At 45.9% G+C, this 24,702-nt stretch overlaps 1 protein-coding gene across 1 annotated transcript in view; it reads right to left on the reverse strand.

Annotated features, from left to right (window-relative positions):
- LOC136871627 (uncharacterized) overlaps window positions 1-24,702 on the reverse strand; it is a 160,997-nt gene that overhangs the window by 102,357 nt on the left and 33,938 nt on the right. Inside the window, exon 2 of the mRNA XM_067145094.2 lies at window positions 15,641-15,752. Within this exon, the coding sequence (XP_067001195.2) occupies window positions 15,641-15,722 (82 nt within the window). The 5' untranslated portion in view covers window positions 15,723-15,752. The remainder of the gene's footprint in view (window positions 1-15,640; window positions 15,753-24,702) is intronic.

The raw sequence follows: 24,702 nt of genomic DNA on the forward strand, positions 1-24,702 counted from the left end.
ACAATCTGGGCTGCAAGCCCTAACGTTTACAATTTCTGAGCTCTCAGCTCACAAACACCTATTACCAAAGGGCAGAAATCCCCTAATTACATGGAGCACTTGCTCCCACCTAGCAATGTGAAGCCTCCTAGAGGCACATTTACCACAAATAAAAGAGCTGACCCGCTCTCAATTTCCTGAGCCTATCGAAAGCCCCAACAGTCTTTATCCATTAACTGCCCTCAAGGCATACTTACAAAGAAACAGGGGTAACTTGTACCAAACTTACTGGACCTTAGTAGAAAAATAACAGGTCAAGTTAATGGCCCAAAATGCAAAATGAATGGAGGCGAGAATCTGCACACCTACATGAAACTTCTTAAAACCTAACAGGCACTGGGCCGATGAAACAGGGGCTATTCCCAAACTATGGAGGTGACTCGTATACAAAATAAATTTAACACATTAAGGAAGAGCATAAAAATGGTTACGAAAATGTAGTCACCTCAAATCCCAAAATGAAGGCGAGCTCGAGAGGGTAAAGCACTCTCCATCCCCGATTTACAGTTAAAGATATGTGAAGTTTTACAAAAGCGACGGCAAATTACATGTTTGAAGATAGGTTACATAATAAAGAATTCGGACCCTCCCCGTGGGTTAAACTGCTGAGCTAGCAAGAAATAAAAGTGTTAAGCGGCCATTACCTTGTTGAAGAGCAGCTGTCTGATGATGATGATGATGATGATGATGATGATGATGATGATGATGATGATGCTTGTTGTTTTAAGGGGCCTAACGTCGAAGGTCATCGGCCCCTAATAGTACGAAATGAAAGAACAAAAATTTCAAAGGCAACCACTGACCAAAATAAAAATAAAACATGTCATGAAGAATGAATGGACGGGCAGGAACCCAACAAAACACAAAACAAACAAACAAAAACCAGTGGATCGGACTCAATAGAGATCGAAAATAACATTATTACAGACCAAGGAACCACTTATAAAGCACAATGATGCTTGATGTCTGAAGGGGTGCTAAATTCACGTCTAAGGCCCCACAGAATGGTACATGTCGCGAGAAAAGTAGAACCATGGTATTTGTCATTTTGGGGTACTGATCAAAAGTAGCGAAGACTCACGGTGGTCCACACAAGATGGTACTACTCACAAGTATTGCAATTCGTACAGGGAACGCAGACCTATGGTGTTTCTCACACAATGGCGCCACTCATAGCCAACGCAAACCGATGAGTTTCCTCACCTAGGTGTACTAGTCACGCGTGCCGGTCCCACGGGCACCGTGGTGTCCCTCACATAGGGGGTACTAATCACAGGCAACGCAGACCCACGGTGTCTCTCATATAGTGGTACAACTCACAGGCTACGCCCAGATCCGCGGTGTTGCTCACATGGGTACGACGCACGGGTACTGGAATCCACCAGGCCAGGCGTTTTACTGCAACTAATCACAAACCTATTTCGTACCAATTTTGGCGATACTACTCGCAAGTACATGCAACCAATGGTGTTCCCCGCATGATGGTACGAATCAAGAGTAGATTCATGGTTCTAATTCAATCATCCCTTGGTCGCCCCTTGTAGTCGCCCCTTGCGACAGGCAGGGGATGCCGTGGGTGTATTCTACATGTGCGTCCCCCACCCGCAGGGGGTAGTGTGTTTGGTCCGCGAGAGGTATTTTATTTCCCTCAAGTGCGCCGGCAAGCCGGTTAGGACCCTCCTATCCGCCACCTGAGACGCGCCACATGGAGTATCACCTCTCCCCCTGCTATGCCAGCGTAGTAGGTTCGTGGTCATTTCACGTTAAAGGTATCAGAGTGTTGAGCGTAAATGAGAGTGAACGCTGGTTAATTTTGTTAAATGTAGGTTGTGCCTGGAAAGTGTGAATTTTCGAAAATAGATTCCTAAGTGTAAAACTGTAGAGCAAATGATGATGATGATGATGATGATGATGATGATGATGCTTGTTGTTTAAAGGGGCCTAACATCGAAGGTCATCGGCCCCTAATGAAACGAGGTGGACGACATGATAGGTAATAGTTAAAATTTTCTAACATATCCACTGACTAGAGTCAAAAAAATGAGGTGATGAAAAATGAGTGAGATTAAAACAATCACTGGATCTAATTCGCAATGCCTTATTTTGGAATAAAATAAGAGAAAATATAGGAGACACAGGAATAAGGCATTGCCTGGTTGTACAAATGTAGATACATAATTTACGTTAGACGTTAATATAACACATTAAAATGCGCAACACTAACTAAAATCAAGTCAATAGGATAAAAGCGCAATTGACACATATACACTAGCACAAAACACAACACTACACACGATAAAACAGACCACTATACCTCATAAAGCGGATGACGATGTCTGCTGACTGCTCGTCATTTCGCAAGATAGGGGAGATTGTACTCGGAAGGTTAAGACTACGGCGCAGATCGACCAGGTCCACACACAAAGTAAGGGTGTGTACCAAGATGGTCGCCGCAGGTACACACCGGAGGGGGTTCTCCTTTCAAAAGATGCGAGTGAGTTATGATACCGTGGCCGATCCGATGACGACATAATACCACGCCTTCCATCCGCGAAGCCAGAAGGGAAGTCCTCCATACTGTCGTTGTTCCTTTTATCTCTCTCAGCTTATTGGGGAGTGGAGTGGCCTGCCACACCATCTCCCAATGGGACATAACCAGATGTCTCAGCTGGGAGCGAATATCACTTGCTGGAACCTTGAAAGGCAACGGGGGCAGTGTAACTGCCTCCTTGGCAGCCTGATCTGCTAACTCGTTTCCCTCTATGCCAATGTGGCTTGGGAGCCACAGAAACGTGATTCTGGTGCCGGCGTCCCAACACCTGGCCAGCAGGTCCTGGATCCGCTGCACCAGAGGGTGCCGAGGAAAACCGGTATCTATAGACTGGAGCGAACTCAAGGAGTCAGTACACAGAAGAAAGTGTCGGCGCTCAGTGTACAGTGCTTACCGCAGAGCTCCACAGATAGCATAGAGCTCTGCTGTGTACCGACTACAGGTTGCCGGAAGAGCAAAAATGAACCTATCATTGTCAACAACAAACGCATAGCCCACCTTCGTATCTGTCCTTGAACCATCCGTGTAGACGACGACTGATCCTGGATAGCGGCCAACAACGGACCGGAAGATGATGATGATGATGCATGTTGTTTAAAGGGGCCTAACATCGAGGTCATCGGCCCCTAATGGTACGAAATGAAACGACAAAGTAAAAGTTAAAAATCATCCACTGACCAAAATAAAAAATGTCATGAAGAATGAATGAATGAATGAATGAAAGAATGAATGAATGAACATGAATTTAAAACAATCAGTGGATCCGACTCAAAAAACTATCACAGTTAATAGTATTACTGACCAAGGGACCACTTCCAAAATGGGTCCAAAATACAAGTCAAAGGCCCCTCAGAAAGATACTTATCGCTAGTAATGTAGAACCATGGTATCTGTACTGTTGCGGTACTAATCAAAAGTAGCAGAGACTTGCGGTATCCCACACACTATTGTACTACTCAGAGGTTATGAAATTCGACGTATAATACAGACCTAGGTTTTCCCACTTTGCGGCGCCAGTTACAGGCAACGCAAACCTATGGTGTTCATCACATAAGAGTACTAACCACAGGGACCTCTCCCTATCCCGTGGTGTTCCTCATATAGTGGGTACTAATCATAGGCAAGGCAGAACCATGGTAGCTATCATCCCATGATCCTGCTCATATGGTGGTACTAATCACAGGTACTGCAAAAGCCGACCGCGCGGTGCTCCTGTGTGCTACTAGTCATAAACCTATTTCGTACCTAATATAGTGGTACTACGCACAAGTAAAAGCGACCCTTGGTGTTCTCCGCGTGGTGGTACTAATCACATGTAGTTTCATGGTTCGAATGCAATCATCCCTTGGTCGCCCCTTTTAGTCGCCTCTCACGACAGGCAGGGGATACCGTGGGTGTATTATTCGTCTGCCTCCCCCACCCACAGGGGGTGTGTGTTTAGTCCGCGAGAGGTATTTTATTTCCCTCAAGTCCGCCGGCAAGCCGGTTAGGACCCCCCTATCCGCCACCTGGGACGCGCCACGTGGGAGTATCACCTCTCCCCCCGCTACGCCTGCGTAGCAGGTTCGTGGCGGACCGGAAGAGCCTCCCATAAATCGAAGGGTCCGTGTTTTCCTTTGAGCCAGTGTGCAGATCCAGGATTATTTCAGGTCGTCGTACGACCCACAGAGGTACCCCACTTGGTTATCTGACAAGGCAAGGAACCGAAGGTGCGTCAAACAATACGGAACTGCTATCCAAGCGTATCCCTACCGGCCGCGTCGCTCGAGGATAAGCAGCGTACTGCAAACGGTTGCCATTGCTGAACACGCAAGGATAGCTTAGATGAAATGGCATCTGTCGCAAATTAGCAGCATAGATAGAAGCATTTGCTGGAACCCCAGATGTAAAGGCGGCACACCAGACTCAGCGAGCAGCCTAGCTATGGGGCTTGTTCGAAAATCAACAGTCGCCAACCGAACCCCGCTGTGGTGGATGTTGTTCAGCTTTGAAAGAACACTTGGTCTTGCTGAGCCATATGCTGCACTACCGTAGTCTAACCGGGATAAAATATGTGCCCTATAGAATCGTAGAACAGTGCGGTCAGCCCCCCAAGACGTGCTGCTAAGAAACTTCATGATATTACGCTTCTTAGCACAATGCACTTTCAACTGCAGCACATGTGGCTCCCACGATAATTTACTATAGAAAAGGAGCCCAAGAAATCGGTAAGTGTCAACAACTGGCAGAACGACATTTCCTAAATAGAGCTCGGGATGAGGGTGAAGAGTACGTTCACGACAAAAGTGGACAACAGAGGTCTCTGCGGTAGAAAACCGAAAGCCATGTTTTAAGGTCCACTGCTCCACCCTCCTAACAGCCTGCTGTAACTGTCGCTCTGCGACTGCCATACTGCACGAGCTATAGTGCAGAGCAAAATCGTCCACATATAGCGACAGTATTACTGCTCGACCAGCAGCAGCGAAAATACCGTTTATGGCAATCGCGAACAGAGTGACACTAAGGACCGATCCCTCTGGGACTCCATCTTCTTGAACTTGGTATTGCGAATATGTCCTCCCTAATCGGACACGGAATAGAAGGAGAACAAAAAATTCGCAATAAAGACCGGCAAATTACCTCGGAATCTCCATTGATGCAGGACTGAAAGGATACCATATCGCCATGTGGTGTCGTAGGCCTTCTCCAAGTCAAAGAAAACAGCTACCAAGTGCTGTTTGCGGAAAAACGCATCCTGGACAGAGCTCTCCAGGCATACCAAGTAGACAGTGGTGGATCGAGCGGCTCGAAAACCACACTGGTACTCGGACAAGAGTCCTTGTTTCTTCAGACACCACACAAGTCGGCGATTTACCATCCTCTCAAATAGCTTGCACAGGCAGCTGGTAAGGCAAATAGGTATGTAACTTCCTGCATACTTAGGATCTTTGTCAGGCTTGAGGACAGGAATGACGATGCCCTCTCGCCACTGAGACGGAAAATCACCCTCCATCCAGATTCGGTTGAACACACGAAGGAGATAAAAGACTGTCCTCACTAAGGTGCTTCAGCATCTGGTTATGGACGCTGTCTGGTCCAGGAGAAGTGACCTTGCAAAGCGCTAATGCGCTGCGGAGTTCCCACTCCGAAAAGGGCACGCCGTAGTCCTCTGAAGCATGAGTGGCAAAACTGAGGTGATGACGTTCTGCCTCCCGCTTCAGAGCGAGGAAATCACGGTAGTAATTCCCGGAGCCAGATACATCCGCGAAATGACTAGCGAGATGGTTAGCAATCGCGAGAGGGTCAGTGGCGACACTGCCTGCAATGGAAATTTCCGGTGCAGATGATGATCCTTGGATACCCGAAGTACGTCGAAGTTTAGTCCACACTTGAGATGGAGTTTGTGACGTCATAGACGACACACATCTCTCCCATGAAGCCTTCTTACTTTGTCGAATAAGAACTCGCGCCTTAGCGCGGAGTTTCTTAAATGTTACCAAGTTGGCCACAGTAGGCTGTCGACGGTAACGTTTATGAGCGCGACGGCGTTCTCTGATGGCTGCTGCTATTTCCTCATTCCACCAAGGAACGAGTTTTCGGCGAGGAGTCCCGAAAAGAACGGGATGGACTCCCCAGCAGCAGCAGCAGCAAGAATAACTTGGGTGACGTAAGTTATTTCCTCGCCGACGGTCTGCCTGATATCGTCATTAAAGACAGCTAGTGATGAGTACTTTGGCCAATCAGCATGCTTAAGAATCCATCGAGGGGGAGCCTCGACGGATTTATGTTTCAACCAAGTAAAGATGATGGGAAAATGTTCATTGGTTCCCCATGTACAAAATACATAAATCCAACTCTGTTGGTAATGTTTCTAGCTCTCTTCCCCGGGGTTATGGCGTCTCAGAGCCTCGTATGGGGTGATGGGCGTTGAATTCACCCAATAAGAGGAAGGGAGGTGGAAGCTGATCTATTAGATCAGCGACATCAGGTATGTTAAGATGCTGGCCTGGTGGGAAATAAACATTACACACGGTTGCCTTGACAGGCAGCAGAACGCGAACAGCTACAGCCTCAAGCGGGGTTCTTAATGGAACCTCTTCGCTGTAGGTATCAGAACGTACAAAAATGCCAACGCCACCGGAAGCCCGGTGAGCATATTATCGTTCTGTAGAGTATAGTCTGAAATTTCTCAAGACCGTATGATGACCAGGTCTGGTCTCCTGAATACAGACTATATTCGCTGCGTACTCACTAATGAGCTGACGTAACTCAGCAAGATGCCTGCCATAACCGTTACAATTCCACTGTAACAGTGCCATAGTGTGTACGATATAAGGCGTGTTAGGTTTTGAGCGACAAAATGCTCGCAAGCCTAAACACTATCAACATCTACATCCGTAGATGTAGAGGACAGCGCGACATACATCCCGTCATCAACAGACGGCGGGGATGCCGCCCAGGTTTTCGACGCTTTTCGGGGGCGAGTAGCTCCCCTACGAGGAGAGCGCGCAGGTTTGGGGGCAGGAGTACCTCCTGCCGCAGACTCATACGCCCCAGGTGGCGGGCATGACTTCTCCTTCGCAGGGGAATTGCGAGAGCGCTTAGCAAGGTCGCCCTTCTTCGCCTTCTTCTTTTCGAGTTTAGATGGGCGGGGAGATGTTCTCCCAGTCCTGGTCGACGATGCCGCCTCCGCTGGCTAGGGCACGGCTTTCGCCGAGCTCTTAAGGAGGGCAGACTTAGCCTTCCCCTCTTGCTGTACCGGTTGGCCGTTCCCAGCCGGCACAGACGTCTGGTTGGTCGAAGGTGGTGTGGTCCCTCCCCTTCGAGCTTTTACTCTTTGCGACGTTGCTGGGAGCAGCAACAGTCGCCTTGGGCGCAGCGATCAGCACAGATGACGATGTAGTAAATGACGAACCTGGAAGACTCTGAGCTATCATGCTATTGTCGAGTGTACGGGCACGTTTATTCGTGGAATTAAACTTACGGCGCGCTTCCAGGTAGGAAAGACCATCCAGGGTCTTGATCTCCTGGATCTTCTTCTCACTCAGGTATGTCGGACAATTCCGATCCCGAGGAGAATGAAAACCGGAGCAGTTAGTGCACTTGTACGGAGTTGTGCACTCCTCCGCGCCGTGAGCTACTCGTCCACATGTACCACATACAGACGGATTCGAACAGCGAGATACCATATGTCCGAATCGCTGGCATTGATAGTATCGCATAGGAGGCGGGATGTACGGCCTCACATCGCAACGATAAGTTGTTACCTTGACTTTCTCTGGTAACACTGACAACTTGAAAGAGACAATGAAGGCACCAGTAGCAACGTCTTCACCGTTGACCTTGCGCGTAATGCGCCGGACGCGTGTCACGCCACGGTTCTTCATGTCTTCGTGATGATGATGATGATGCTTGTTGTTTAAAGGGGTCTAACATCGATGTCATCGGCTCCTTATGGTGCGAAATGAGACGAAATGGAATGACAAATTAAAAGCTAAAAATTCTCCACTGACCAGAATTTAAACATGAGGACGAAGAATGAATGGATGGATATGAATTTAAAACAATCAGTGGATGCCACCCGTAATACCTTACATTCATAGAAACTGACGGACAAACAATAGGATTACTGACCAAGGGACTGCTGCTAGAGCATTATACTGAATCGAGGATGCTTGCAGTCTAAAAGGGGTCCAAAATCCAAGTTATCGGCCTCTCATAACGGTACTATCGCTGGGAAAGTAGAACCATGGTATTTGTCATGTTGCGGTACTAATCAAAAGTAGCAGAGACTCGCGGTATTCCACACATTCTGGTACTACTCACAGGTTATAGAATTCGACTTACAATACAGACCTATGGTTTTTCTCACATTGCGGCGCCATTTACAGGCAACGCAACCCTATGGTGATCATCACATACGAGTACTAACCACAGTGACCATCCGCTATCCAGTGGTGTTCCTCATATAGTGGGTACTAATCATAGGCAAGGCAGAATCATAGTAGCTATAATCCCATGGTCCAGCTCATATGGTGGTACTAATCGCAGGTACCGCAAAAGCCGACCGCACGGTGCTCCTGTGTGCTACTAATCACAAACCTCTTTCGTACGTAATATAGTGGTACTGCGCGCAAGTAAAAGCAACCCTTGGTGTTCTCCGCGTGGTGGTACTGATCACATGTAGTTTCATAGTTCGAATACAATCATCCCTTGGTCGTCCCTTTTAGTCGCCTCTCACGGCGGGCAGGGGATACCGTGGGTGTATTATTCGTCTGCCTCCCCCACCCACAGGGGGTAGTGTGTTTGGTCCGCGAGAGGTACCACTCAAGTCCGCCGGCAAGGCGGTTAGAACCCATCTATCCGCCACATGGGACGCGCCACGTGTGAGAATCACCTCCACCCCTGCTACGCCTCCGTAGCAGGTTCGTGGCTTCATGTCTTCCATCAACTCGTCGTCAGTTTTCAAAATAAGGTCGCGGTGAAAGATGAGTCCGCGAACCAGATTCAAGGACTTATGCTCCTTCTCTTTGACGGGGATTTCGCCAAAGTGGTCGCACTTAAGCAACTGATCAGCTTGCAGTGCTGTACGAGTCTTCATAAGCAAACTACCGATGCGCATTTTATAGAGGTCCTCAAGTTCACCGTAGACGCCTTCGATGTTTCTAAAAAAAAAAAGTCTACTTCACCAGCTTAAAATCATGCCCATCTGTTCTGGTAGCGACCAGAAACCTAGGGAAGCTGGATCCCATTCTTTCACGCTGCGCATGTTCCCAGGGAGTTGAACCTCTCAGGGAAACAAAAGACTTAGGTGGGGGACCACCTTGAGAGAGCCGACTTCGTTTGGTAGCCATGCCCGAAAACTTCCTCCCCGAATGCAACCCACTCCGATCAGGGGTCGCTGTAGCCGAACCAAGCAGCCAAGGCAATACCCACCTGGTCGTAGAAGGTACTGCCCGGGGTCCGATGTTGGACGATGCCTAATACTGGATGACTGAGGCAATGAGCACTAAGACTCCCTTCCTCCAGTCACCCGCAATAGCATGTACCCCAAAGCGTGTACTGAGCACTAAATATATAGAGAGAAAAATTAAAATAAATTAGTAATGATATGTCCTTCTGGCATTCGGTTGTTGTCAGGCGGATACTACTGCCAAGGTACATGGCACTCCCACCCGCAAGAGTCCTGGGTGGTTAATTGCGGGCTTTTGGGCGTAATCGCAAACGTAAGAGGCACATCTCAGGGCAGCACGCACATCAAAATTTGGAATTGGTCTACATCTGACCCTCGGAAAAGTAATAAAAAGTAAAGAGGGGACCATGGCTACATGACCCTTTAAATCGCCTTCTACGACAGGCAGGGATTACCTGTGAATGTTGATAATGATGCTTGTTGTTTAAGGGAGCCTAACATCGAGGGCATCGGCCCCTAAAGGTACTAAATGAAATAACAAAAATTCAAAATTATAAACTGACCAAAAAAGAAAATATCGTCATGAAGAAGGAATGGATGGACATGTAGCAAAAAAAAACGAGCAAACAAAAAATTAGTGGATTCAACTCAAAAAAAGGATCATATATAATTTATTACTGACCAAGGGACCACTCATACAGCAGAATCCTGAATCGAGGATGCTTGATGTCTAAAGTAGTGCAAAATCCACGTGTAAGGCCTCACAGAATGGTACATGTCGCGAGTAAAGTAGAACCATGGTATTTGTCATGTTGGGGTACTAATCAAAAGTAGCGAAGACTCACAGTGTTCCACACAAGATGGTACTAATCACAAGTATTGTACTTCGTACAGGTAACGCAGACCTATGGTGTTTCTCACACAATGGCGCCACTCATAGCCAACGCAAACCGATGAGTTTCCTCACCTAGGTGTACTAGTCACGGGTGCCAGTCCCACGGGCCCCGTGGTGTTCCTCACATAGGGGGTACTAATCACAGGCAACGCAGACCCACGGTGTCGCTCATATAGTGGTACAACACACAGGCTACGCCCAGACTCGCGGTCTTGCTCACATGGGTACGACGCACGGGTACTGGAAACCCACAGGGGAACCACTCTCTGCTGCTACTATTCACAAACCTATTGTGTACCAAATACAGTGGTACTACTCGTAAGTAAAGGCGACCCATGGTGTTCCCCGCGTGATGGTACTAATCAAGAGTAGTTTCATGGTTCTAATTCAATCATCCCTTGGTCACCCCTTGTAGTCGCCTCTTACGACAGGCAGGGGATACTGCGGGTGTATTCTACATGTGCGTCCCCCACCCGCAGGGGGTAGTTTGTTTTGGTCCGCGAGAGGTATTTTATTTCCCTCAAGTCCGTCGGCAAGCCGGTTAGGACCCACTATCCGCCACCTGGGATGCTCCACGTGGGAGTATCACCTCTCCCCCTGCTACGCCTGCGTAGTAGGTTCGTGGCATCTGTAAAGCAAAGACGCTCTTCCCATCAATGTAAAGGTTTAATTGTGCCTTGGAAGGGTGGAATAGTATAATCTTTGGAGAGTTGCCTCCTAGATTTTGTGGAGCAAAGGTGCTCTTATAAGACTGCATATTTTGGATACTTCGTCTCTTAGTGGTGTAATAGAAATTGGGAGAACCGTCTCCTTGACTAGTGATTGAAAGGAGCAGTAGTGCTCAGGTAAAATTTGTAATTTGGAGCTTCAAGCTCAGGCTGTAAATTTGTTCTCTGATTATTTTAAACCTTTCTAAACGTGTTTTTCAAGCTTACGAGCTAACTTTGTAAATCATTCTTAATTATTTGGCGAACTATTAAGATTTTGCTATTCGCTTATCGAATTGTTTTTTGTTAAAATTTAACATCTGAAAAGAACAAGAAAAAAGGGGGAGGGTTAAGAAAGAAATAAAACTGCCGATTTTAAGGTTTTAAATCTATCTTTCAATTTTCGTATATCCACCCATTCAAGCTAGCACCTTCTTTCACCTCTGTTATTCACTAAAACGCTGCATTAATAATAATAATTTTATCGGGAGGTACACCACTACGCCGCACCTTTAAATCTTGCGCTAATAAAACCTCCTCTACAGGAGGAACTCTGAACTTAAAACTGGATCAACTTGTAAATTTTCTCAGAAGATGTCACTACTGTAATTGTTTATGGTTAAGTTTCCTGAACTGTGTGAAATTCTACTTGTTTTTGTTTTCCATCCATCAAGAAGTTTGGACATTCTCTCCTAGTGGTGGTGATTATTGTTTTAAGAGGAAGTACAACTAGGCAACCATCCTCTATAAAACACTAATCAGAGGGAAAATGTGGAAGGGGTCCGACACTTCAAAAAATGAAGGTATCGGCCAAAGGAAGACCAGGGCCGCGAATGGCGTGAAAATGAAGGACACCCTAGACCTCGCAAACCTAATAGCGTCGGGGTTGGAAAAGAACAAGAGTTGACCAAGAGAGGTCAGACAGGATAGATGAAATTGAGGAGCCTGGCACAAGTAAGTGGAAGCAATGCCAGGACTCAGCTGAGGGCCCCGTGGTCGCTAACCCACGCTCCACAATTCAGAGCCCCTGGGGCCCTTTTAGTCGCCTCTTACGACAGGCAGGGGATACCGTGGGTGTTATTCTACCACCCCCACCCACAGGGGGACATTCTCTCATAGATGATGATGATGATGATGATGATGCTTGTTGTTTAAAGGGGCCTAACATCGAGGTCATCGGCCCCTACTGATACGAAATGAAAGAACAAAAATTTCAAATTCATCCATTGACCAAAATAAAATTAAAATAAAAAATGTCATGAAGAATGAATGGATGGACATGAACCCAACAAAAAAAAAATTACAGTGGATCAGACTCAAACAAAGATCATAAATAATTGATTACTGACCAAGGGACCACTCAGAAAGCACAATGATGCTTGATGTCTAAAGGGGTGCAAAATCCGTGTCTAAGGCCCCCCAGAATGGTACATGTCGCGAGTAAAATAGAACCATGGTATTTGTCATGTTGGGGTACTAATCAAAAGTAGCGAAACTCACGGTGTTCCACACAAGATGGTACTAATCACAAGTATTGTACTTCGTACAGGTAACGCAGACCTATGGTGTTTCTCACCCAATGGCGCCACTCATAGCCAACGCAAACCAATCAGTTTCCTCATCTAGGTGTACTAGGCACGGGTGCCGGTCCCACGGGCCCCGCGGTGTTCCTCACATTGTGGATACTAATCAAAGGCAACGCAGACCCACGGTGTCGCTCATATAGTGGTACAACTCACAGGCTACGCCCAGACCCGCAGTGTTGCTCACATGGGTACGACGCACGGGTTCTGGAAACCCACAGGGGAGCCAAATCTCTGCTGCTACTAACCACAAACCCATTTCGTACCGAATATAGTGGTACAACTCGCAAGTACAAGCAACCCATGGTGTTCCCCGCGTGATGGCACGAATCAAAAGCAGTTTCATGGTTCCAATTTGAACATCCCTTGGTCGCCCCTTTTAGTCGCCTCTCACGACATGCAGGGGATACGGTGGGTGTATTATTCGTCTGCGTACCCCACCCACAGAGGGTAAGGAGAGAGAGAGAGAAAAAAGAAGTAGAAAGTAGGTATCCGTCACTCGAAAGATGAAGTAACGGACGAAGAAAGGCAAGGGCCACGAAGGGTGTGAAATGAAAGACTCTTTAGGCCTCGAATGCTCTAATACCGTCGGGGTTGGAAAAGAATAAGAGTTGACCAAGGGAGATCGGACAGGATAGACGAAAGTGAGGAGCCTGGCACAATTAAGTGGTAGCAATGCCAAGACTCAGCTAAGGGTCCCGTTGTAGCCAATCCACACTCGTAAGTTGACAGCCCCTTGGGCCCCAGTTAGTCGCATCTTACGACATGCAGGGGATACCGTGGGTGTATTCTTCGTCTGCGTCCCCCACCCACAAGCGGTAATCCAAAGGGGGATGTGCTACTTGCTGCTGCTGCTGATGATGATGATTGTTGTTTTAAGGGGCCTAACTTCTAGGTCATCGGCCCCTGATGGTACGAAATGAGATGAAATGCAATGACAAAATAAAATCCAAAATCCTCCACTGACCAGAATTCAAAGCGTGAGGACGAAAAATGAACGGATGGATATGAAGTTAAAACAATCAGTGGAGCCGACCCGCAATGCTTCAGCCTCAGAAACTCCCGAAAACAATAGTAATACTGACAAAGGGACTGGTTCTATAGCTCAATACTGAACAGATAATGCTTACAAGCAAAAGGTGTCCAATATATTGGTAAGCGGCCTCTCAAAATGGTACTTATCGCTTGGAAAGAACCACCATGGTATTTGACATGGTGCGGTACTAATCAAATGTATCGTAGACTCGCGGTATTCCACACATTATGGTACTACTCACAGGTTATGAAATTCGCACATGTAATACCGACCTACGGTGTTTCGCACATGGCAGCGCCATTTACAGGCAACGCAAACCTATGGTTTCCATCACGTAAGTGTACTAACCACAGGGACTCGTACTATCCCGTGGTGTTCCTTATACAGTGGGTACTAATCATAGGCAAGCCAGAACCCTTGTGTCGCTCATATAGTGCTACTAATCACGGGTACCGTAAAAGCATGACTGCACGGTGCTCCTGATTGCTACTAATCACAAACCTATTTGGTACCGAATATAGTGGAACTACGCGCAAGTAATAGCGACCCATTGTGTTCCCCGCGTGGTGGTACAAATCACAGGTAGTTTCATGGCTCTAATCCAATCATCCCTTGGTCGCCCCTTTTAGTCGCCTCTGACGACAGGCAGGGGATACCGTGGGTGTATTCTACACGTGCGTCCCCCACCCACAGGGGGATGTGTGTTTGGTCCGCGAGAGGTATTTTATTGCCCTCAAGTCCGCCGGCAAGCCGGTTAGGACCCCCCTATCCGCCACCTGGGACGCGCCACGTGGGAGTATCACTTCTCCCCCTGCTACGTGGTGTACTATTTGCGGGAAGGATTTTTGTACCAAGCACGATGTGTAAAACCAGTGCATGCCGTAAATGCAACAAGTCGTAAAACCTAAACTGATAGACTATTGCACTTGTTGACAATAAAGCACGAGTTCCTGTTGCCAAATTATTATGTTGTACATTGCTAGCATGAAAAGGCCATACTTGTTTGAATTTCACAGTTTATAACAAATTAAAAGATATAAAAATGAAAACCTACAACCTGTTTTCCAGTCTTTGACCGGGTCAGGGATGTAATGAATGAACTATATATAGGCTATTAGGACAATGGGGTCGCCACTACCTAAGTGATTTATGAATGACTGATAAATGCTATGAAATGAAAATGGGGTATGTTGCTGGAATTAAAGATGCTAGGGAAAACCGGAGTACCCGCAGAAAAACCTGTCCCGCCTCCGTTTTGTTCAGCACAAATTTCAAAAAGAGTGACCGGGATTTGAACCACGGTATCCAGTGGTGAGAGGCCGATGCGCTGCCATCTGACCCACGGAGACACTAACCAATTTAAAGAGATATCAGGCATAAAAAGTTAGAGTTTACTCTGTGAGTTCAAGAAGCTCCATTCGGCTTTACCTCTGACAAAAAATATCTTGGACTTCCTAGGGTTAACATTAATCACAGGAAAAACATGGAAGGGGTCCAATACCTTGAAAAGAGAAGGTACCAGCCAAAGAAAAATGCCACGAAGGGTGTGAATATGAACGACTCCGTTGGCATCGTAAAACCAATACCATCGTGGTCGGAAGACAACTAGAGTTGATCAAGAGAAGACGGATGAAAGTGAGAAGCCTAGCATAAGTAAGTGGAAGCTATGTCATGACACAGCTGAGGGCCTCGTGGCCACTAACCCACGTTTCAATTTGAGAGCCCCTGGGGTCCCATTTAGTCGCCTCTCCCGAGAGGCAGTGAATACTGTGATTGTTATTCTACCACTCACACGGGTAATTATTTAAGAGGAATACGCTGTGTTATATTCGGTTGCAATCAGTTTATAATAATCAACAATGGAGGAAATTCCATGACCGTAAACTAAAAGCAAAGTGTACAATTGATCTTATCAGTTAAAAATAACTTATCCGTACCTGTAAATCTGACTGACGTGCATGGCTGCATTGTTGCAATAAAACAACATATAGCAATACCAATTATGATGGAAAGTTTCATGGTGGTGGTTCCCAAATCCAGAAGGACTTCCTAAAACAAAACAATTAACCACTTCTTATCTATGTATTCATGAATCTTGGATTGAAAACAGGAGACATGAGATGAAATATTAACGTCTTCAAGGGCATTTATGACACGGTGGCATGCTGATCCAAAGGAACAGTTATCGTGCATGATGGGGACTCATTATGTGAATGTGTAGAGGATGATGATGCTTGTTGTTTAAAGGGGCCTGACATCGAGGTCATCGGCCCCTAATGGTACGAAATGAAATGACAAAGAGTTCAAATTCATCCACTGACGAAAATAAAATAAAAAATGTCATGAAGAATGAATGAGTGGACATGAACCGAACAAAAAAAAACAGTGGATCAGACTCAAAAAAGATCGTAAATAATAGTATTACTGACCAAGGAACCACTTATAAAGCACAATGATGCTTGATGTCTAAAGGGGTGCAAAATCCACGTCTAAGGCCTCACAGAATGGTACATGTGCCGAGTAAAGTAGAACCACGGTATTTGTCATGTTGGGATACTAATCAAAAGTAGCGAAGACTCACGGTGTTCCACACAAGATGGTACTACTCACAAGTATTGTACTTCGTACGGGGAACGCAGACCTATGGTGTTTCTCACACAATGGTGCCACTTCTAGCCAACGCAAACCGATGTGGTTCCTCACCTAGGTGTACTAGTCACGGGTGCCGGTATTCCCGTGGTGTTCCTCACATAGTGGGTACTAATCACAGGCAACGCAAACCCACGGTGTCGCTCATATAGTGGTACAACTCACAGGCTACACCCAGACCCGCGGTGTTGCTCACATGGGTACGACCCACGGGTACTGGAAACCCCCATGCCAGCCTCTTTACTGCTACTAATCACAAACCTATTTCGTACCTAAATTAGTGGTATTACTCGCAAGGACAGGCAACCCATGGTGTTCCCCGCATGATGGTACGAATCAAAAGTAGTTTCATGGTTCTAATTCAATCATCACTGGTCGCCCCTTTTAGTCGCCTCTCACGACAGGCAGGGGATACCGTGGGTGTATGATTCGTCTGCGTCCCCCACCCACAGGGGGGTAACGAGAGAGAAAAAAGAAGTAAGAAGGGATCCGTCACTTCGAAAAATGAAGTAACGGACGAAGAAATGCAAGAGCCACGAAGCGCGTGAAAATGAACGACTCCCTAGGCCTCGAATACCCTAATACCGTCGGGGTCGGAAAAGAACAAGAGTTAACCAAGGGAGGTCGGATAGGATTGACGAAAGTAAGGGGCCTGGCACAAGTAATTGGAAGCAATGCCAAGACTCAGCTAAGGACCCCATGGTCGCCAATCCACACTCCCAAGATGAGAGCCCCTTGGGCCCCTTTTAATCGCCACGTGTGTATTCTACATGTGCGTCCCACACCCGCAGGGGGTAGTGTGTTTGGTCCGCGAGAGGTATTTTATTTCCCTCAAGTCCGCCGGCAAGCCGGTTAGGACACCCCTATCCGCCACCTGGGACGCGCCACGTGGGCTGATGATGAAGCTTGTTGTTTTAAGGGGCCTAACAGCTAGGACATCGACCCCTGATGGTACGAAATGAGACGACAAAATAAAAATCCAAAATCCTCCACTGACCAGAATTCAAAGCGTGAGGACGAAAAATAAACGGATGGATATGAAGTTAAAACAATCAGTGGAGACGACCCGCAATGCCTCAGTCTCAGAAACTGACGGGAAACAATAGTAATACTGACCAAGGGACTGCTTCTATAGTTCAAAATACTGAATCCGATGATGCTTGCAAGCTAAAGGGGTCCTAAATATAGGTCATCGGCCTCTCATAATGGTACTTATGATGATGATGGCGATGATGATGATGATGATGATGACGACGACGATGATGATGATGATGATGCTTGTAGTTTAAAGGGGCCTAACATCTAGGTCATCGGTCCCTAATGGTCCGAAAGAGACGAAATGCAATAACAATTTAAAAGTACAAAATTCGTCCACTGACCAGAATTCAAAATGTGATGATGAAGAATGAATGGTTGAATATGAATTTAAAAACCATCAGAGGATCCGACCCGCAATGCCTCACCTTCGCAGAAACAATATTACTGACCAAGGGACTGCTTCCAAAGCACAATCCTGAATCGATGATGCTTGTTGTCTAAATGAGTTCAATATCCATGTCAACGGTCCCTCATAATGGCACTTACGCTAGTAAAGTAGAACCTTGGTATTTCTCAAGTTGCCGTACTAATGAAATGAAATGGCGTATGGCTATTAGTGCCGGGAATGTCCGAGGACAAGTTTGGCTCGCCAGATGCAGATCTTTTGATTTGACACGCGCAGGCGACCTGCGCGTCATGTTGAGGTTGAAATGATGAAGACGGCATATACACCCAGTCCCCGTGTAGGCGAAATTAACCAATGATGGTTAAAATGCCCGACCCTGCCAGGAATCGAACCCGGGACCCCTGTGACAAAAGGTCAGGACGCTAACCATTTAGCCATGGAGCCGGATTGCGGTACTAATCAAAGGTAGCGTAGACTCGCCGTGTTCCACACATCATGGTACTACGCACAAGTATTGTACGTCGTAAAGGTAACGCAGACCTCTGGTGTTGCTCACATAATGGCGCCACACACAGGTAACACAAACCCGTAGTGTTCCTCACCTGGGTTTATTAATCACGGGCGCCGGTATTCCCGTGGTGTTCCTCATATAGTGGGTACTAATCATAGGTAACGAAGACCCACGGCGTCGCTCATATTGTGTTACTAACAACAGGCAACGCCCAGACCCGTGGTGTATTTCACTGAATGGTACTAGTCACGAGCAACGGAAGCCCGTGGTGTTTCGCATTTAGCGGTACTAATCACAGGTACTGGAAACCCACAGCGAGCCACACTCTGCTGCTACTAATCACAAAGCTATTGAGTACCTAACAAGGTGGTACTACTCGCAAGTAAAGGCGACCCATGACGTTCCCCGCATGATAGTACTAACCACAAGTAGTTTCATGGTTCTGATACAATTATCCCTTTGTCGCCCGTTTTTGTCTCCTTTTACGACAGTCAGGGGATACGTGGGTGTATTCTTCGTCTGTGACCCCCACCCACAGGGGGTATATGCGCCCATATTCATGTACAGGGTTGAAACTGGCACTGGCTGGAAACAATGCCATCAATGTGATGATGATGATGATGATGATGATGATGATGATGGTGATGCTTGTTGTTTACAGGGGCCTAACATCTAGGGCATCGGCCCCTAATGGTACGAAATGAGAGGAAATGCTATGACAATTTAAAAGTACTAAATTCATCCACTGACCAGAATTCAAAACGTGATGATGAAGAATGAATGGGTGAGTATGAATTTAAAACAATCGGTGGATCCGACCCGCAATGCCTCACCTGACCAGAAACAATATTACGGACCAAGGGACTGTTTCCAAAGCACAGTCCTGAATCGATTATGCTTCTTGTCTAAAGGAGATCAATATCCATGTCAACGGTCCCTCATAATGGCACTTATCGCTAGTAAACGAGAAGCATGGTATTTCTCATGTTGCGGTACTAATCAAAGGTAACGTAAACTCACGGCGTTCCACACATCATGGTACTACGCACAAGTATTGTACGTCGTGCAGGTAACGCAGAGCTCTGGTGTTTCTCACATAATGGCGAATCTCATAGGCAACGCAAACCCATAGTGTTCCACCTAGGTGTACTAATCACGGGCGCCGGTTTTTTCGTGGTGTTCCGCTTGTAGTGGGTACTAATCATAGGCAACGAAAACCCACGGTGTCGCACATAGTGTGTTACTGACCACAGGCAACGCCCAGACCCGTGGTGTTTCTTACTTAATGGTACTAATCACGAGCAACGTAAGACAGCGGTGTTCCGCAATTAGTGGTACTAATCACAGGTACTGGAAACCCAGAGTGAACCCCGCTCTGCTGCTACTAATCACAAAACTATTGAGTAACTAACAGAGTGGTGCTACTCGCAAGTAAAGGCGACCTATGGTGTTCCCCGATGATGGTACTAATCACAAGTGGTCACATGGTTCGAATGACACCATCCCTTGGTCGGCCCTCTTGGTCGCCTCTTACGACAGGCAGTGGATAGCGTGAGTGCGGTCTTCCTCTGCGTCCCCCCAACCACAGGGGTAGACAAAGAGAAAAAAGAAGAAAAAAGAAGGGATCCGTCACTTCGAAAAATGAAGTAACGGACGAAGAAAGGCAAGGTCCACGAAGGGCGTGAAAATAAAAGACTCCGTAGGCCTCGAATGCTCTAATACCGTCGGGGTCGGAAAAGAACAAGAGTTGACCATGGGAGGTCGGACAGGATGAATGAAAGTGAGGAACCTGGCACAAGTAAGTGGAAGCAATGCCAGGACTCAACTAAGGGCCCCATGGCCGCCAACCCACGCTCCCAAGTTGAGAGCTCCTTGGGCTGCCATCAATGTAGCCAAGTATTGGTCACAACTTGTGTACATATCATATATATAGTGTAGATATTTTCATGGAATACTTGATTTCTCCTTTTTTGATTTTTTATGTATGTGTTATACTTCATATGCAAATTTTTCCAAGTGCTTCATTTATAACATATACGATTAATTTGTTCATGTATATTTTTCATATTCAGTACATATTTTCAGTATCTCTTTCTTGTATATATTGGTACCTTTGACACGAATAAATAAATTTAAAGAAAATATGTAACGGACTTCCCCAAAACAAGTACACTAACACCTAAATTTTCACATATCTCGCACCATAACCTTTAGGGGCTGATAATCTCGTTAGAACAATGAAAACGTGCTAGCTTGAAAATACCCAGACATCTGCATGGTTATCCTAGAGGGAGGAGTAACAAATGATTGATTTCGGAAACACGATGCTTCGTGGACGAAAAGCAAATATTTTTGACTAATCGTTTGAAGTTGTTGTTTGTCGTTTGTCCAACCCTTGTCCCGTTTCCCTACGGGGTCGTGTATGAGGTGAGATGAATTTGTCGTGGCGGTTTTTTATGACCGGATGCCCTTCCTGACGTCAACCTCATCAGAGGAGTTAATGAGAGATGAAATGAATGACGTGATATATGATAGTAAGGAGAGGGTGAAACCCGGTGCCGGCACATAGCCTACTCCTGTCGAATAGCACCAAGGGGTCTGCTCAAGGCTTAACGTCCCCATCCGACGGACGAATCACAATCAACAGCGTCATATGCCCTCACTCCATATGAGCACTGCGGAGAGGTTTGGAATTTAATCCAGGCTTTTGGCACGCAATCTAGTGATTAGAAATTGTATACCACCACCTCCCCTACCCTGCCGGCCAACATTCTGATGGTGAAAATTTTTTCGACCAACGGGACTCGAACCGGCTAACCTCGATGTTAGACCGTTTTTAGACTTCAGCGCCTTAACGATCATGGCCACCAGGCGGGCGACTAATCGTTTGAAGTAATCACTGCTAATCAATAATACTATACGTCCCATATGTATAAATAACACACATTCATTCAATGATCCATTGTAATTATTCAGTAGTGAGCCCGTTTTCACGTACTCATGATTATTTAAGTGAAGGCAAGAAGTTGGCAATAAGTAGTTACAAAGGAAAAGACAGCCAAAGTCTGGAATTCTAAAGCAACACAATGCTGCACAGTAATTAATCAAAATTTAACTGAAGCCATAAATTGGAAATAAATAGTTTCAAAGGAAAGGCCCGAAGTCTGATATTACAAGGCAACACTATCAGGGGCTTAGCCAGTGGGGTGGGGGTGGGGAGTTACTTGATGATGATGATGATGATGATGATGATGATGATGATGATGATGATGATGATTGTTGTTTAAAGGGGCCTAACACCTAAGTATCGGCCCCTAATGGCACGAAACGAGACGAAATGTAAGGACAATTAAAAATCCATAATCCTCCACTGACCAGAATTCAACACGTGAGGACGAAGAATGAATGGATGGATATGAAGTTAAAATAATCAGTGGATCCGACCCGCAATGCTCCCACATTTCCAGAAACTAGCGTTAAACAATAGTATTACTGACCAAGGGACTGTTACTAAAGCACAATAGCACAATACTGCATCAATGATGCTGGTAGTCGAAACGGGCCCAAAATCCAGGTCATCGGCCCCTCATAATGGTATTTATCGCTGGGAAAGTAGAAGCATCGTATATGTCATGTTGCATTACTTATCAAAAATAGCCACTCGCGGTATTCCACACATTTCACAGGTAATGTAATGCGCACATATAACACAGACCTGTGGTGTTTCGTAACATTGTACCGCTATTTACAGGCAACGCAAACCTATGGTGTTCTAAACATAAGTGTTCCTCACATAGTGGGTACTAATCATAGGCAAGGAAGAACCATGGTGTCGCTCATATAGTGGTACGAATCACAGGTACTGTAAAATGCATCCTGAGCACACACTGTCGCTACTAATCACAAACCTATTGTGTACCGAACATCCTACTACGCGCAAGTAAAAGCGACCCGTGGTGTTCCCCGCGTGGTGGTACTAATCACAAGTAGTTTCATAATTCTAATACAGTTATCCCTTGGTTGCCTCTTACGACAGGCAGGGGATACCGTGGGCGTATTCTTCATCTGCGTCCTCCACCCACAGGGCTGTGTGTTTGGTCCGCGAGAGATATTTTATTTCCCACATGTCCGCCGGCAAGCCGGTTAAGACCCACTATCCACCGCCTAGGACGCGCCACGTGGGAGTATCACCCCTCCCCCTGCTAAGACAGCGTAATAGGTTCGTGGTTTCGCTGTAAAACAGTTGACCTTGATCATATTGATCTTGTTCCGTATTTTAATGTAAGATTTTATCCTGTACCTGCAATCTGAATATCAACACTTGTATCAGTGTCCTCATGACAGTCGAGCATGGGCGCACCACACACGCTCTAGTACCTTCATGAAATGGTGTTCTGTCCCATCGGCCAGTCCTGGCTACGCTACTGAACACTATATTGATTAACATTATGAAAGCCATGACTTGGCAATCAATAATAACAAAACAAATAACCGAAATCTTGAATAAGAAACAACTTCAAGTTGCAAATACAATCATGTCAACTCCAGGTTGTTTGAAAAGGTGTAAATGTAAAAAAAAAATATCTTGACAAAATTGAAAAGTTGATAGTTCCCCCAACACGGGAAGAAAAAGGCAAGTGCCCCAAGTTGAATAGAAGAAAAATCCTTAAAATGTTCAAATGATAGCTGATTAGCGTTGAAAAGTCTATAATTACACAACTAGCAGCAGTAGTTTGACTTTTAAAAAGAACGTCTTTGAAGAGTAATTGATACTTGTCAACTCCATTTCTTCTTATTCAGCCTTTGATAGATCAATCCTTTACTTGAATATGTTCGCCTTAACTTCTCGTGGCTGCGACTGGAACGAAGTTCCCAGTCTCGAGGAACCGCTGTAGTGTCATGGCCTTGAACCGGTTGTAAAGGCAATATGCGTCAGTTGAGCTGTAGAGTGCAGGTCATGATGCAAAGCTCTCGATGCATTCTGCTGAGCAACCGATGCAGTACGTGCCTCGTAATGCTATCCCGATGTCGTATAAGTCACGTCAGGCGCATGCGGTTTTTGTCTCGAGGCAGTGCTGGGAAGTGTATTGAGAGCTCTCGATGCAGTCCAAGCCTCGTAATTGGATTCTGAAGTTTGAATCGGGGTATCATGCACATGTGGTGTTTTATCTCTCGATTATACTTAGTCTGCTGATCAACTTACGTAGTTTCTGCATTTTACTTGAGCACTGTCCGCAACCGTAACTAAATGGTTAGCGTGCTGGACTTTGTCAGGGATGCCACATGTCCTCTTTTTAACAGCACGAAAAGCGTCCGGCCGGATTTTCGAATAACTTGTCCTTTTTAGGGGGTTTTAAAAATTATTTACACTTCACGCGGTATTTATTTATCAACTTCACCGCCACATAATAGGCAGCACTTTTTGTTTACCGCACAACTATTATTTGCTTCCGCTTTCTTTCTAGTTATTGTTTAGAGAATGTGTCTGTGCATAAATTTGGTATAAATTGAGTTCTGAAAGTTTCACTAAATATTATTTTGTCGTAAATACGAATTATTCTTTTGTATAACAAGTCATAATACAAACACAGAGCGAATATTTTCATCGCTTAATTCACAGTGGACCAACGACAGATGGTGGTGGTAGTGGTGATTATTGTTTTAAGAGGAAGTACAACTAGGCAACCATCCTCTATATAACACTAATCAGAGGGAAAAATGGAAGGGATCCGACACTTCGAAAAATGAAGATATCGGCCAAAGGAAGACAAGGGCCACGAAGGGCGTGAAAATTAAAGACTACCTAGCCCTCGCAAACCTAATAGTGTCGGGGTAGGAAGAGAACAAGAGTCGACCAAGGGAGGTCAGATAGGATAGATGAAAGTGAGGAGCCTGGCACAAGTAAGTGGAAGAAATGTCAGGACTCAGCTAAGGGCCCCGTGGTCGCCAACCCACGCTCCAATGTTCAGAGCCCCTTGGGCCCCTTTTAGTCTCCTCTTACGACAGGCAGGGGATACCGTGGGTGTTATTCTGCCGCCCTCATTCACAGGGGGACCAACGACAGAAACAGGTTCACAATTGAGACTGTGAAAGGTGTAATGTGTTTGCAGTATAATTTCAACATTTCAGTTGTATCCAGTTTCATTACTATCTGCTACTGCTGCTGCTGCTGCTGATGATGATGATGATGCTTGTTGTTTAAAGGGCCTAACATCTAGGTCATCAGCCCCTAATGGTACAAATGAGACGAAATATAATGACAATTTAAAAGTTAAAAATCGTCCACTGACCAAATTAAAAAAAACGTGATGAAGAATGAATGGATGGATATGAATTTAAAACACTCACTGGATCAAACCCGCAATGTCCACCTTTCCAGAAACTATCATAAACAA

This window comes from Anabrus simplex, chromosome 4 (genome assembly GCF_040414725.1).
Source record: "Anabrus simplex isolate iqAnaSimp1 chromosome 4, ASM4041472v1, whole genome shotgun sequence".
Classification (NCBI taxonomy): Eukaryota; Metazoa; Arthropoda; class Insecta; order Orthoptera; family Tettigoniidae; genus Anabrus; species Anabrus simplex.